This window comes from Sminthopsis crassicaudata, chromosome 4, assembly GCF_048593235.1.
Source record: "Sminthopsis crassicaudata isolate SCR6 chromosome 4, ASM4859323v1, whole genome shotgun sequence".
NCBI classification, from domain to species: Eukaryota; Metazoa; Chordata; class Mammalia; order Dasyuromorphia; family Dasyuridae; genus Sminthopsis; species Sminthopsis crassicaudata.
The window spans coordinates 99,380,875-99,397,278 of NC_133620.1; the positions used below are offsets into that span (position 1 = coordinate 99,380,875).

At 42.5% G+C, this 16,404-nt stretch overlaps 1 protein-coding gene across 13 annotated transcripts in view; it reads left to right on the top strand.

Annotated features, from left to right (window-relative positions):
- Positions 1 to 16,404, top strand: part of ATP2B4 (ATPase plasma membrane Ca2+ transporting 4) — a 101,072-nt gene that overhangs the window by 51,326 nt on the left and 33,342 nt on the right. For all 13 annotated transcript variants that reach the window (XM_074308885.1, XM_074308882.1, XM_074308872.1 and 10 more), the window contains 4 exons: positions 12,488 to 12,685; positions 13,303 to 13,560; positions 14,604 to 14,729; positions 15,618 to 15,743. In XM_074308885.1, coding sequence (XP_074164986.1) covers positions 12,488 to 12,685; positions 13,303 to 13,560; positions 14,604 to 14,729; positions 15,618 to 15,743 — 708 coding nt within the window. The remainder of the gene's footprint in view (positions 1 to 12,487; positions 12,686 to 13,302; positions 13,561 to 14,603; positions 14,730 to 15,617; positions 15,744 to 16,404) is intronic.

Below are 16,404 nucleotides of genomic sequence, written 5' to 3' on the forward strand. Positions count from 1 at the left end.
AGAGAGGGAGCACTCTCTGAATGTTAGCTATTATTACTAAGCACCTGGCAAAGCTCCTGGGAGAGAGGGAGCACACTCTGAATGTTAGCTATTATTACTAAGCACCTGGCAAAGCTCCTGGGAGAGAGGGAGCACTCTCTGAATGTTAGCTATTATTATTAAGCACCTGGCAAAGCTCCTGGGAGAGAGGGAGCACTCTCTGAATGTTAGCTATTATTATTAAGCACCTGGCAAAGCTCCTGGGAGAGAGGGAGCACTCTCTGAATGTTAGCTATTATTACTAAGCACCTGGCAAAGCTCCTGGGAGAGAGGGAGCACTCTCTGAATGTTAGCTATTATTACTAAGCACCTGGCAAAGCTCCTGGGAGAGAGGGAGCACTCTCTGAATGTTAGCTATTATTACTAAGCACTTGGTAGAACTCACATAGAGAGCACTCTCTGAATGTTAGCTATTATTAGTAATCACTTGGCACAGTTCCTGGCACAGAGGGAGCACTCTCTGAATGTTAGCTATTATTAGTAATCACTTGGCACAGCTCCTGGCACAGAGGGAGCACTCTTTGAATGTTAGCTATTATTACTGAGCACTTGGCACAGCTCCTGGCACAGAGGGAGCACTCTCTGAATGTTAGCTATTATTAGTAATCACTTGGCACAGCTCCTGGCACAGAGGGAGCACTCTCTGAATGTTAGCTATTATTACTGAGCACTTGGTATAGCTTCTCGCACACAGGGAGCATTCTCTGAATATTAGCTATTATTATTAAACTCTTAGCACATTTCACATAGCTATTGTTAATTAATAAGCACTTAGCACAGCTCCTGGCACATAGCAGGTGCTCAATAAATGCAATTCCTTTCCCTCCTCCTGTGTCTGCGCCCCTCCCAAATCATTTTACAGATGCTCTTTAGATACCTGTTGTGGGCTTGCACAGGGCCAAAAGCCACAAAAGAACTTTACTCATGACAAAAATCTTAGAACTCTGGCTGGGGGAAATAGAGGAGAGCCACAGAATGGTTAACAAGTGAGAAGCTCTACATAAATTACTGGATAAAGATAGAGAATTATTGTTGTTTGGTCATTGTGACTTTGGTTGAGGTTTTCTTAACAGAGATACTGGAGTGGTTGGCCATCTCTTTCTCCAACTCATTTTACAAATGAGGAAACTGAGGCAGACAGGCTTATGTGGCTGGCCATGGGTCATCCAGGTAGTAAGTGTCTGTCGTCAAATTGGAAATCACTTCTTCCTGACCCCAGGCCCAGCTGTACCCCCTAGCTTCCCCTAAATTGAAGAAAACCCTACCATATAATGTGTAATTGGGCCATTCTCTTCCTCCCAATCATTGAGAAGTTTTTCTTGATGACATCTATAGTGTTTCATTGTAGCATTTTTCTTTTCAAAATCCTCCAAGGATAGACGTCAGTTCTTTCTTGCCTAAATCATCCCCATGCCCACTGAAGCTTGAGAATAGGAACTATTTGCCTTGCAAGAGGTCTTCCGGGATTGAGACAGATACAATGCAATTCTCCCATTGGATGTCCTCTGCTGAGGCTTAAGTAATATGGACCTAGAAGTCCAGAGGAAAGTGGGCTTGAGTGAGGGGGGTGGGCAGGAATCAGGCTTCACTCTCCCCTCCCAGAGCCTTGAGTCTCTCAGTTTTGAGCCTTCCTGGAAGGCCACAACTTCCATAAGAAGAATTTTGGATCTCAGGCCATTGTTATTGACTTCAGAGTTAGAACTCCTTGGAAGAAATCTGTTATCCTTAGATCTTATTTTCCTATAGTTCATATCCTGCCCTGACTGGGCTGTCCTAAATGCCCTTCTTTTCTATAGGTTTACTGTCTCCTTCCCTTGCACCCACCTACTTTTCCATGCCTATATTTCTGCTGCCTGTCTGAGTGGCTAGAAGGAAGATGTTGAGTCGGGAAGGTACGGGAAAGGTGCCCTTGCTATCCACCTTTTAAATCTTTTATTAGGCAGAGACCTAGTGGGTCTGTGGACCACCTTCAGTTTTGACATTGTTCTTTGTCATCCTCTTTGTCCAGCAGGCGTGGTCATCATTGTCTAGCAGAGATGCATTTTGGGGCATTATCATCTACCTTCTTCCCTTCCTCAAACAGCACCCTGACTCATTTACTTTCCTTAGCTTTTGTTGTTTTGAAAGTTGCAAAGTTTTTTTCTGTTATTTCTCTTCACCCCCTACTAAACTACCCCTGTCTTTCAGGAGATAAAGTTACTCTGCAAAACTCTCTAGGGTTTGAGATTCTGTTTGTGCTTTTGTTTTTCCTACACCTTTTTTTTTTCTTCCTGAGGTAATTGGGGTTAAGTGACTTGCCCAGGGTCACACAGCTAGGAAAGTTAAGTGTCTGAGGGCAGATCTGAACTCAGGTCCTCCTGACTTCAGGGCTGGTGCTTTATCCACAGCACCACGTCGCTTCACTGTTAGCTACCTACCTACCTACACTGTTCTTGAACCTTTTGATCAGATACTTCCACCATAAAGAAGGACCTGGGAGTTTTGATAATTTAATTCAGCAAATATTTGATTACCTATTCTTCCTAAAACAATGTGGGGAAATACAAAGATTATAGACTTAGTGCTGGAAGGAAGTTTAAGTCATCTGATTTAACCCCCTCATTTTGTAGATGAAAAAATCAAATGATTTGCCCAAAGTTATCGAGATAGCAAATAGCAGAACCATTTTGGAAACGAGGTCCTCTGACTCCAAATCTGGCTTTTTTCCCTTTCACCATGGTAGTCCTGGTTCTTGCTCACAAAGGGGAAAATAAGTGCCCATAAATTAATTATAAGATATCATGTTAATAGTCCACATTTCAATTTACAAATTACTTTTCAGAAATAAACCAAATGTCTTAAGAGGCCAAAGTAAAGGGGAAGACTGACTTTCTGCAGTTGAGGAAGTAGAAAAACCTTCCTAGAGAGTAGATGGTGTTTGAAATGGCCTTCAATAGATGAATAGGGTGCTCAAATTGATTTGACTGATACATACAAGAATAGATCAGCTAGATTCTCCTGAGCTCCCCATAGCACCAAGATATCCTGACTCCAACTTTCTGCAGAGTCTTGCCCACTACTTATACTGCCTATTATCTAATTCCCAAAGAGCTCCTCTTCCAAAAGCCAGAATTCATTGGATATTAAACAATTAAGGCCCAACTTATAGCCTATGGGTGACTTTCTTTCACCTTGACTTTACCTTGACTTTCATTGGTGAAAGTTACTATTTCTATTAGGCAATACCTCAGTGCAACAGAATATGGAGAATATAGTGCCTAAATACTAATATAGTACTTAAAACGGCTCCGTCTGGCATATTACACTACTAATCTTCCACCTATCCAGTTTTAGAAGAGTTCACTTTCTCTGATTTAATGGAGAGTCTAACAAGTTAATGTTTGAATTAGAAAGCCTGAGTATCTTTAATAAGATTATTCTCATTAATAAGAGTAGGAGTGGGAATAGAAAACGAAGAAAGCAGGGACCTTTCTAGAGAAAAAAAGAAAAGCAATGTTGTGTACTAGTTTATTGGGCAGACGGAATTGAGAATATCAATATCTATAAGCTCCAATGAGATGAGGCTATTAAAAAAACCCTGTCTCAATCACAAAAGATGGAACTGAGGTGTCTGATGACTCTGAGAGGTCATTGTAGACTAATAGAAGAGGAAAATCTACCTGCTGTTTGAAGTCTGCATTCTGGGAGTTAGGGCATGATAAGGTAAAAGAACTTCATCTTGAAGAGTCTTGAAAGATCTGAAGTTTCCCTCTCCCCCTCCCCACCTTTCCCTATAACTCTGCTCTCTCCCGTGATCTTTTATCATGGATTGAGGAGAATTATAGTTCAAACCCCTCGAGGGTACAACTTGGCAGATACATGATCTCCATTGTAGGAGAGTCCTGGTAGAACCACAAAAGTGTTATAGCACTCCAAGCAACTTCTATTAAAAGTCACAGCCCATCAAAATTGAAAGGGACCTTGGAGATCATCTAGTTCAAATCCTTTGTTTTACAGAGAAAGAAGTCCCAAGACTCCCCAAGGGAACTTGTCCTAAATAATCTGAGTCCTTGTTCTCAGATATACCCCAAACCCCAAGGAACATTAGCAAAAGTTTCCTATAAAAGATGGGATTTGGAATTGAAAAGCATAGACTTATCTTCTGACTGCCCTTAACTTTCCCCACACCCACTTCTGGTTAAAGAACCAGAAGTAAAGAGTAAAAGGAGCTAGCTGGACTAAAAGGTGTATCTCTCCTGTATTTTTCCAAGACTTTTCAGAGCACCCCAAGGCATCAGTTCGGTCCTCTCCTAGTTCACTGATTACTCACTAAGGTCAAAGAGCAAAAAAAGTGCTTTTTTGAATTTTGACCCTGCTTCAGGTAGAAATAGTGACCAAGTCCGGGATACCTAGAGTGGAAAGTGGTTTGCCTATTGTAGCATCAGGTCTGCTGTTCCCTCTCTCTCTCTCTCTCTTCGTCTGCCCTCCCTCTTTTCTTCCTTCTCCCTCAACCCCCCCCCCCCTGCATCTGTTGTGAGCCATCTCTGTACCACCTGTGACCTTAAGAGTTAAGGATGGTGTTTTTGGAGTGGGAGCTGGACCAGGCCCCTAGGGCAAATCTTGAGCTTGAACCAGAAAGGATGGAGAGGGGGAATCTTTAATAAACAGAATGATCCAGTAGCACTAGGGCTCCTCTCAAAAGACAGAAGAATGTTTCCATTTCATTTGGAGTGGACTGTTGTGGGATGAGCTTTTCCGTTTGGTTCCCCAGTATATCTTCACCCCTCTTCATTGCTTGTCTCCCTCAGCTCTGAGGAAATGACATTGTAGTAGAGAAAATACTGGACTGAGAAGTGGTCAGAAAACCTGGTTTGAGGCTTGGCTCTGATGCTTTCTAGGCAAGCTGCCTCATAACTGAGTCTATTTCTCCTCCATTAAATCAGAATGCTTCTATTTCTACTCCTTTCTATCCCATAGAAATGTGAGAAATGCATGTTACATCAATGTGAGAGTTATTATCTCATGAGGCAAAGATCCGGAGGGATTAGGAAAGTGATTCCCTGCCTGCTGAGAGCATCTGACATTCTGGAACGTAGACAGAGACAAATCTCTGAAGGTTTACGGACTTTAGCTTTGAAAGTAGCACACAAGTAAGAAAGCTTCCTCAAGCCCAGTATCTTGAGATCTGGAGCATTCTTTCCTTATTTGGGTGTTCTTATCTATGTCCTTGGTGCTAAATCTGTCCATCGGGATTCCCTAGCCTTAATTCTTCCCCCCTCCCCTCACCCTGGGTTCCTCCTCTGAGAGGGAATGCCAACCTGGAGACATAACATGATTCTAATCGCCGTGTGAATTTGGAGTTTCTGCCCGGGTTAGTCCCCAGAGAAATGAATATTTGGTGGAACACACCAGATGAGAAAGAGCTGATGTTCTGGGCAATCTCAGACAGACTCCATCTGAGAGACTTATTTGTTATCTTTAGGGATTACTCGTTATCTAGTAAAGCCTTTGGGTTCTTGAGAACTCTGCCCTTTTTATATTTGCCAAAGAGACTGATCTCTGCTGGCTGCTGCTTCCTCCTCATGCTGTCCTGTGCTTCTTCAGCTGAGGCTTTGCCACAGGAATTTTCAGGGAGAAGAGTGTCCTGGATCTGCTGTCCTCCACCCAATATTCAAGGAGAAGAAAGGGAACTTAAGACAGGAGAAAAGAATTGAACTCTGGGGTCTTGGGCAGCTGGGCCAACAAGAAATTTATTAGACATAGAAGAAATTGTAAAGGAGATTCGGGCCAAAAGCTTGTCTTTGGGTTGGGAGGGAACAGGAATGGAAGAGACAGATTGATTCCAGTGGCATGAAAAGCTAAGCAATTGTATGAATGAAGTAGGCGTAGCTTAAATAGTCTTAGAGTTGAAGAGAATGAGAAGTTGGCATGGATAGTACAGAAGTAAATGAAAAAGAGATGGAAGAAAAGAATAGGAAGGGTCAGTTAATGAAAGTCAAACAGCCCCTTCCTTCTTCCTTTTTTATCCCAAACCTCCCTTTCCTTTGAAAGAGAGACTCCACAACATATTTTGGAAACTCCCAAAATTCTATATGATTAACTTTGGAGCTACAGTATCTGATTTAGAACAATTCTCCCTCCTGGGGTGCTGAGTGATATATTCCAATAATCTCCCTTCTATTCCTTCCCTTCCATGAACACTTTCTTCAGCTAGCTCACTCCAAATCCCCAAAATGTGAAGAGTTGGGACTCAAGTTATAGAAATTCTGTTGTATTGAAGAAAAAAGTTTATTTTAAATTTCCCCCCCCTGAGGTTGGGGTTAAGTGACTTGCCCAGGGTCACACAGCTAGGAGTGTTAAATGTCTGAGACCAGATTTGAACTTGGGTCCTCCAGAATTCAGGGCTGGTGCTCTATCCACTGCCCCACCTAGCTGCCCTGAAAAAGGTTTATTTTATGTGTAAACCTTCCTGAGCTTGATTACTATTATAGTGCTAAAGCTCTATCCCCAGAGTTGACGTGTTTCATCTTATTTTCCTTTGAGACCCAGTAGAAATCTCTGCAGATTTTTAAAAATCTTTTGCATTAATAGGTTACATTTGGATTAAGGCCGAGGACCACACTTTTGGACTAGCAAATCTTATATTGCAACTATGGTACCACTTTCTCCTTGCTCCTCTTGGAAATAAGACTTTTTTTAAACAAAGCCATTGGTCCCAGCATCAGGGAATGTTATAATAAAATAAGCCTGGCGATACATAAGCACAAGAGAGCACACTGCTTTATAAAACATGGCAGGCTTTAGTGCCCATGAACATGCAGAAGCTTACCCACACACTCACAGCATGTTAGATCAGTAAGGCACTCAGAGAGTCAGTCCCCCCTGACCAATCTTTCCATAACTTCCCCAATAACTTTCTCTCTTCAATTGGATGCTATTTGGAAAGAAAAGGAAATCCTTTCCTTCTTGAAGCACTGCTTGGGGTTTTAGGAAACAGTGGGAGAAAAAATAAAGTCAGGTTTACTACTTCCAACTCAAAATCAGCTGCCCTCTAAATCCTGGGGCTTGGTTTCTGGCACTGTGAAAAAAAAAAAAAAAATACTTCCTTCCCTTTCCTCCCACCTCCTCCCAGTCTTTTTTTTTTTTTTTTTTTTTTTTTTTTTTTTTGCTGTGTGACCTTGAATAGATCACCACCTTTCTCACATCTCAACTGACAAACTTAGAACCACATATCTTTATTATTAAAATGGAGATGAAGCATGTGAAAGATCCCTTGAACCTTCCAAATGAGATACAAGGACAACATCTGGCTATTATCTACTCTGGATTTAGAATATACTTTGCCGATGTATAGCAAGGTAGTAAAGTAGATAGAGCCCCGTCTGAATTCAGAAGGATCTGAGTTCAAATATGGCCTCGGACATTTACTATGTGACCCTGGACAAGTCACTGAACCCCGGTTGTGTCAGCCAAAAAAACCATAAAAACAAAACAAATTAAACAGAATATACTTTGTTGAGTTAGAAGCTTCATTTATAGATCTTGAGATCTGGTCTTCTCTACCTTCCAAAATAAGATAGAATTCAAACAATCTCAGGGACTTTTCCTAAATCCCCGTGGGATGCCATTGCCTCCCTTGCTAAGTCAATCCAATATACCCTGACTCTCCAGCCGGAAGTGCCTCATGATGTCTATGTTAACATCACCTCTGCTCTGCAGCTTGTTCTTGGGAAGTGTAAGGAGGGAGGGAGAGTGGCCTTTCCCTGACTGGGATGAACCACTTTGGGCTGAGCTCCAGCTCCTCCTTTCTATCTTTGGGTCCTGATCAGGCAGACACAGATTTTCCATCGATGCTTTAGTTTTCTTCCAACTCATGAAGAACCTGGGTAAGGGCTGTGGACTCCCCAACATGGGCTGGGGGAGAAGACTAAACAACCTGACACATTCTTTTTGTCTCTCCCAACCCATGTGCTCAGTCTGACTCTCAGAGCCAGTGGCATTTCCGGTGCAGACCTAGGGCTTTCTCCAAAGGTTCTTAAAGTGAGCTTTTCCTTCTCTCCTTCCTTCTGGGTTCCTCTAGGAATCTTTCCCTTTCCCTCTGGAAAAAAAGACTCTGGAAAACTCCCTTTCTTTATTCTCTCTAGGAGTATGTGTGTGTGTGTGTGTGTGTGTGTGTGTGTGTGTGTGTGTGTGTGTGTGTGTACATGTGCACACATTTATTTTGCAGTTGCTGAGATCAGAGACTAAAATCTGCTTTTGGCTAGGGTGTGTATGAAATTACAGCTGTTGAGATCGGGGACTGGAAAACCTTCTCTGGGGCAGGAAGAATTAAAATGGAAAGTCCAAAATCGGGGGACTAGCCAAGCTGCTGGTCCCATGTGGTTTCCCTCCCTATTTCACATGTCAGCGAGAGAGGATTCCCAAGTCCACAATGGGTCTAGCTTTCCTCTCCCTGTTACAGGTCATTGTTTGGGCTCTGTCTCCAAGTGAATATAAATACCAATTTTTTTTTTGTTTTGTCCAGAAACCCTGAGAGTCTTCCCCTCCCAGATTTTATATATATATATAGATATATGTATATATATATGATATAGAGAGAGAGAGAGAGAGAGAGAGAGAGAGAGAGAGAGAGAGAGAGAGACAGAGGAGAGAGAAAGAGAGAGAGAGAGAGAGAGAGAGAGAGAGAGAGAGAGAGAGAGAGAGAGAGAGAGAGAATGTGAGGAAAGGAGAGAGAGAGAGGGATAGAAAGACGGAGAGAGAGAAAGGAGCATGTTTTGTATGTATACATATGTGTATATGTGTGTGTGTATATAAGACTAGGTAAAGGGGCCATTCTTTGCCTCAATTCTTACCCAGCATCAATCACTGAAGAGGCATTGTCTCAGTCAAACTGAAACCTCTTGAAGACTTTTAAAAAGGCCAGGATCTCCCACTGCATCCAGGGCCAAGATCTCCAGTCTTGATCTATATTTGGCCACTAAACCCAAATGGCTCTGGAGGAGAAAGTGAGACAGGTGACCTTGCACAGCCCTCCCTCCCTCAAATCCATTTCACTTGCATATCCCAACATCACCTTCCTGATGTTATGATCCTCTTTGAGAACAAAGGACCAACAACAGCTCTGCTACTGGACATGCTGAGAACTGGAAAATCCACTTGGGTTCTTTAAGGTAGAAACTTTGGGTGGCTTACAGTAGAGATGATAGAGCAGGAGTTAAAGATGAAGTGGGGTCATAGCTTTCCCATTTCTACAAGGAAGGGGTTGGATTGGATGGCCACTTACTAAGTCCCTTACAGAACTCTTGTCTTCTAGAGATCTACATTTTTCATCTGATTCCCCCCCTCCCATCTCTGGTCTGCTAAGGAAACAGCAAGGCTAAATTCACTTTTGTTTTAAAGTGAGGGAGTGGAATCAAAGAAATCATAAAGAAAGAAAAGAACCCACATGTACAAAAATGTTTGTGGCAGCCCTTTTTGTAGTGGCAAGGAACTGGAAACTGAGGGATGCCCATCAATTGGGGAATGGCTGAATAAGTCATGACATGTGAATGGAAATACATATTATTGTTCTATAACAAATAATGAACAGGCTGATTTCAGAAAAGTCTGGAAAGACTTACATGAACTGATGCTGAGTGAGGTGAGTAGAATCAGGAGAACATTATACACTAAAAAGATTATGTGATGATCAACTGTGATGGTTTTGGCTCTTCTCAGCAAAGCAATGATTCAAGGTAATTCCAACAGACATGATAGAAAGAGCCATCTGCATACAGAGAAAGCGAGCTGTGGAGACTAAATGTGGATTGAAGCATAGTATTTTCATCTTTTGTTGTTTGCTTGTTTTTTTTCTTGTGGTTTTTTTCCCTTTTGATCTGATTTTTCTTGTGAAACATGATAAATAGGGAAACATATTTAGAAGAATTGCACATGTTTAATCTGTATCACATTGCTTGCTGTCTTGGAGAAGTGGGGAGAAGAGGAGAGAGGGAGAAAACCTGGAACACAAGATTTTGCAAGGGTGAATGTTGAAAACTATCTTTGCAGGTATTTAGAAAAATGTAATACTATTGAAAAGAACAAACAACAAAAGTGAGGGTGTCCCAGAGATGACTATTGATTTGCTTAAAGGAAAACTAGAAACATTAGTATGCTGGTTTCTTCTACTTTAAAAAGAATTCAGATGGATTTAACTTACCTTAAGTTTCTTCTGAGGCCAGTTTGTGGGTAACTATGTTCTCTTTGCTGTGCTATGGCTTCACATTTATAACCAAGGCCGGCTCAGGTGGCCTTTGTACTTGTTCTCTTTTTGGACAATGGATGATGTTTGACTTGTACCCCCAATGCCTAAAATTCTGGTTTATCCTTGGCGATCTGTTAAAATTTATCTGCAAATATTGATTACTTCCCTTTATTCTGTGAGCCCTGCATGTCAAGGAGCATCTCAGTTCATCAGAAGGGCTCCAAATCCCTGATTCAACTTGGCAGTGCCCTACCATCTCAGGGCCCCCAGGGAGAGACCCAGCTGGGCTCTGCCCCTTGGCAATACTATCTCTGCCTTGAGCATGATTTTCCCAGGCTCATGTCCGTGGAGGGAGACTGGGAGCCTGCTGGGAAATACCCAAATTCACTTCTAACCCTGTGACTCAAATCCCACTCTACCCATGCATGCTTCTTGATGTGAAGCAATAAAGAATTTATAATAATAACTCTAGTGAGTTGGGGTGAGAATAAAATATGATTGTCTGCAAACCTTAAAGATATAGAAATACTAGTTACTGTCGTTATTATTATTAATTTTTCTTATTACTCCTTGTCACTAGCATCTCAATATTATAGAACCAAATTGGATTAATTCTAGTTTATGATAAGTGATGATAACAACACTGATAGCTGTTATTTTGTAGTGTTTTACCTTTATTATTTCATTTGATCCTCACAACTCTGTGAGGTAAGTTCTATTTTCATCTCTATTTTACAGATGAAGAAACTGAGAGTTTAAGTGACTTGCTCAGGATATTACACAGCTAAACGTGATCTCCCTTTATGGAGAGGTTAAAGTTTTATCTTCCCTAATGCATATGCTGATTTTCTGTTCTGAAGACCAAGCATAGACTACTAAAAAGTACTCTCAAATCCTAAATTTCTCATATTTGCAATCCTAGCCTTGGCTCCCCCAGCCAGAATCCCACTTCTAGCCTTGTTGTATATTGGTCCTAGTTTGGTTTTTGTTTGTTTTTTGGTCAGTTGACATTTTTTTCAGAGCCCCATCTCAAGATTCTTTCTAACTCTGTAGCAGGAAGTATTTGGGTGAAATGTAAGATCTTTTCCATTGATCTTCCTCTCAATAGAAATCATCAGCTACTCTTGGACTTGCATCATAGTAAAGTAGCCCTTAGCAGAACTAGTCAAGCATAGATTTTCATCATTGTCCCTTACCTCCTTCCAAAGGCCTTTACTACTGGCCACAATTCCTTGGACATAAGCTCATGCTGGGGCTCTCCTGTCCGTTAGTGCTGTCTTAGAGGTCTGTGTGGCCTCCAATCTCAGCTTCAGGGGAATTATCAAGGACTGTATCTAGCAGTCTTCAGTGTCAAATTTATGACTAATTTGCTGTGTCATATAAACTGATTAAGCACCAAGGGTAAGGAATTGTGTTAAATTCTAATACTCCCTGACCAGTTCATCTGGGCAATGGGGCTGTCATGTTAGGAAGAGTGACTGAGGATTTCTGTCTTTGGGCAGCTTCAGGAAATTGCCTGGATGCTTCCTTCCTTTGCTCCTTTTTTTCCCCCTTCTGCCTAGATAATCCCTGTAATCTTCATCAGATAGGGAAAGTGGGCCTCTGGGAGGAGGGAAAAGACCAGACCTAGAACCCGAGATCCCAGAACATCTAATATTCTCCTGTACCTTGGAAGTCTAGTGGAAGGAACTCTAGGCTGAGAATCAGAATGTATCTTCCCTGCTTCTTGTGACTGTTGGTATTCTTTAAGAGTTGTCAGGGAGGACATTTGAGAAGATGTAGTCAAATGATAATTTGGAGTGTTTTGGGCTGTGACTTCATTGAATAAGTCAGCACCTTCTGCCAATGCAGATCAGCACTTGGTCCTAAAGAGCTGTCCAGGGGTACTGATTTTGTTTAGAGTGATATAGCCAGTTTTCCAGGTTGCCATGGTTCCTCTGAGTTTGGATATACACCTTTGGAAAGTGCTGATGAAACCCCTAAGCCATTATGATTTTTAGGTTAACTGGATCCAAGGAGGCCTTGCATATTCTTGCCACTCTTGGCTGGGTAGAAATAGAACACACATTTCTTGAAAAAACTTCCGGCCCAGAGAATTTGTAATTTGAATAGGTCAAGGAAGAGAGGTGATTGGAGGTAATTGGGGAAGGTGGAACCTTTTTTTTCCTTTAAAGTTCCTTCTACTATCTTTATTTCTTCTTTCACTATCACCTTTCCTCTCTTCAGGACTATCTGGGGACCCTGCAGATTTGGAGAAACGCAGGCAGGTATTTGGAAAAAACTTCATCCCCCCTAAAAAGTCCAAGACCTTTTTGGAGTTAGTGTGGGAAGCTCTACAAGATGTCACACTCATCATCCTGGAAGTGGCAGCACTTGTCTCCCTGGGGCTGTCCTTCTACCGACCTCCTGGTGAAGAAAACTCGGGTGAGTGTCTTAGAACTGGGCGCAACTTCTAGGGTAGACCTTTAATATCGATTATTGATAGACTATCTTCATTTAATTTTTTTTTTTACCTTCTACCCAGAATGATTAGTGGAAGATCAAGGCTGGGTCATTCAGACTGCAATTGGACATAGAACAGTGAGGTCCACTCCTGCTGGAGCATTCCTCTCTGTCTCATTCTTTATGCTTAGTGCCTAATAGAACATTTTCAGTCCCTCAAAGCCCTGCTCCTTCAAGTGCAAGACCAAGAGCTCGGTACAGTAGGAAATTGCTCAACCCGTTGGGCCGAAGTAGTCTGAGCCCTTTGGACTCAGGTGATTCTTTACGTGTGAGTTGCCTGCCATTTACACGGGCACACAGTCTGAAATATTGAGCCACTGACTCCCTTCCACTTAACACTGTGGGTGATTCAGCTGCAGAATGGATCCCAAGAGTGGTTTTCTCAGCAGGGGTGGCTCCTCTGCCTGGGAGTCTGCCTACCTTCTTCCAGCCGGCCCTATCCCATCTCTCCCGGAGAGGGCTGGTGAAGTGATGAGTTCCCCTTCCTACACCAGCAAAGGCCTCTCCAGCCAGCCCTTCTCCTTTCTCTTTCCTCACAGAGTGTCTTCAAAATGCCCCACTTTCAACAGATGAAGGGGAAGCAGAGACAGGATGGATCGAAGGGGCAGCTATCTTATTTTCAGTCGCCGTTGTGGTGCTGGTGACGGCCTTTAATGACTGGAGCAAGGAGAAGCAGTTCCGGGGCCTACAGAACCGTATTGAGCAGGAACAGAAGTTTTCTGTTATCCGCAACGGCCAGATCATCCAGTTGCCAGTGACAGAGATCGTGGTGGGAGATATTGCCCAGATCAAATATGGTGAGACTCTCGTGCTGTACTTCCCCTTCCTAGCTTGCTCAGTTTGTGGACAGGTTTCTGCTCTCCATAACGAGTGCCGGTCATGTTTGTACCCCACGGCTGGGGAAGCCAGGTAGGGATCCTGAGCTAAATATAGCAAGGGTACTGCTTGGGGCAAGAGAGTCACCACAACTGGAGAGATGGAACGGGGAAAAGAAGAGGGAACAGGGTAGAAGAAAACCTGACTTGGGGTGAAGAAGCCAGCACGTGGCAGCTTTATATATATATATATATATATATATATATATATATATATATATATATATATATATATATATATATATTTTTTTTTTTTTTTTTTTTTTGCTAAGGCAAGTGGGGCTAAGTCACTTCTCTACTGATAAGTTGGATCTTTGATTCTGTTGTTTCAGTAATACACTGACAGTATTTTCAGTGCTGCTTTAATTCCCTTGTACAAGATCCTCAGCTGATTAGAGTTCTGCTATTCTTCATCCTCCATTGGATGGGCAAGATATTTCTCTGCTTGGTCTTATGTATGAGGAGAGATCTAAAAAATATAGAAGATAGGTCCAGCTAAATGGCCCAGTGGCATCGGCCCTCAAGTCAGGAAGACCTGAGTTCAAATGTGGCCTCAGACACTTAACATTCCCTACCTGTGTGAGCCTGGAGAAGTCACTTAACTCCAACTGCCTCAGCAAAAATAAATAAGTAAATGAATGTTGAAGGGAAATGGATAGATTACATACTTCATTATCAACTTCTGAGTTCAAGTTCAAGTTGTACGTCTTTTAGGAAAGGAATATAGTCTGAGACCCTACCGAGTGCAGTTTAATACAATCTTGCTGCTCTGCGGAATGACCAGCATGTTTTACTCTGAATCCCAAGAAGGAGTCATCAGGAGCAGTAACACCCAGAACCTTTGGACATTGTCTCCCATTTGGCAGGGACTTTATCCGTGGTGCTCAGAGACAGATTTTTCCCAAGAAATGCACATGGCAGGAGAATAGGACCATGCCTTCCCTTTTTCTTCATTTTCTCTCCAGGTGACCTGTTGCCTGCAGACGGCGTCCTGATTCAAGGAAATGATCTGAAAATAGATGAGAGCTCCCTGACTGGAGAATCTGACCTTGTCAAGAAGAGTTTGGAGTCTGATCCCTTGCTTCTTTCAGGTGAACCTTTGACTTTTCCACTCATTCTCCCACAACCAACCTCACTCTTCCTCATCACAGGAGATGTCCCCACTGGTCTAACTCTGCCTCTTCTTTGGGTTGCTACAGTAGTGCCACGTAGATGGCCTTGTAATAATACCTAATAATTAACATTTACTTAGCACTCACTATGTTCTGTGTTAAACTCTTTATGATTATTATCTCATTTTACCTTGACAACTTCTGTGCAAAAGGGATGCTATTATTGTCCCCATTTTATAGATGAGGAAACTGAGATGGACAGCAATTAAATGACTTGCCTAGGCTCATACAGCTAGTAAGTGTAAGAGACTAGATTTGAACTCAGGTCTTCCTTTATCCATTGCTCCCCTGAACTGCCTCAGATCTCAATAAAGTTTGCAGCCTAGTTGGAGTTTCTCTGATTCAGTTTTGAAGGATATGCTGAGGTTATTCTAATCACCTCTCTTACATGCCGCTCGAGGATTACTCTCGAGGATTACTCGCCTCTACAGTATTCCAAATTAGTCCCCTAACTAATCGATGGAAAAGCATTTCCTCTGAAGGTAAAGAGCTTGGGTTCAGACCCCACTTCTGAAGTTTTCTGCCCACATGGATGTTAACAAGTTACTTAATTTCCCTGTACTCCAGATCCCTCCTCATAAGATGAAGGGACTGAGTTAGCTTTTTTTCTGAGGTCCTAAAATGAACTTGAGCATTTTCTGAAAGGATTCCTATGGAATCCAAAGATGGACTCTGGGATTAGGTGATTTTTGCCTTTTACAGACAAGAATATTAAAGAGAGCTGGGTCTTATGGAGTCTCAATGCTCAATTGCTACCCCTAGCAAGACTAAGAATACAGAAATATCACTTTTTCTCCCTCTTTCCAGGGACCCATGTGATGGAGGGATCTGGCCGGATAGTAGTGACTGCGGTGGGTGAGCATTCCCAAACTGGAATCATTTTCACCCTTTTGGGAGCAACAGCAAGTGATGAAAAGCAGCCAGCAAAAAACGGTAAGTCCCAGCTAGGCCCTCCAAGCCCCTTGTTGCCTCTCCCCTAGATGCGCTGGGCATCTAACAGTGGCGTGAGTGAAGGAGCTTGAAGACTCTCTTGGAGTAGACAGCTGGAGTTCAAGGGCATTTCCTGATGAAATAAGGTTGGCACACCATTAAGCCCCATTGGAAAAGCAGAGAAGAAACCATTTTGGTCCAACCAGCTCTGACTCTGTAGGGAACATTCATGAAACCAGACCTTGCCTGCAGCTTTCCAAATAAGCTTGCTCTATGGCCTTGATTTCTCATGCAAGTTGGGGAAGATGATAGGCTCTTAAAGATTACCAGTTGACTGAGGGCTCTGGTCTCAGCTGCCTGCCTTCTTTTCCCCATTCCCTTTATCCCTCAGAACGAACAGTCTAGGCTAGGGGGAAAAATCAGTGGAAAAAAGAACCACCTGCACTCCAGAGCTCTAGAGACAGATAAGAAGCAGGGGACCAAAGCAAGGAGGTCTTTATCCCTAGAGTGAGAGCCAGTTCTGTCTCTAGAGTTCACTCAGCTCCAAAGGAAGTAAGTCAGAAATGGGGAGGGGTTGTCAAAACATGCGGAAACCAAATCTCTCTTACCTCTTGTAGAAATCGCATTCACACTCAATCTACTGGAAAGGGGTCTGAAAAAGGTT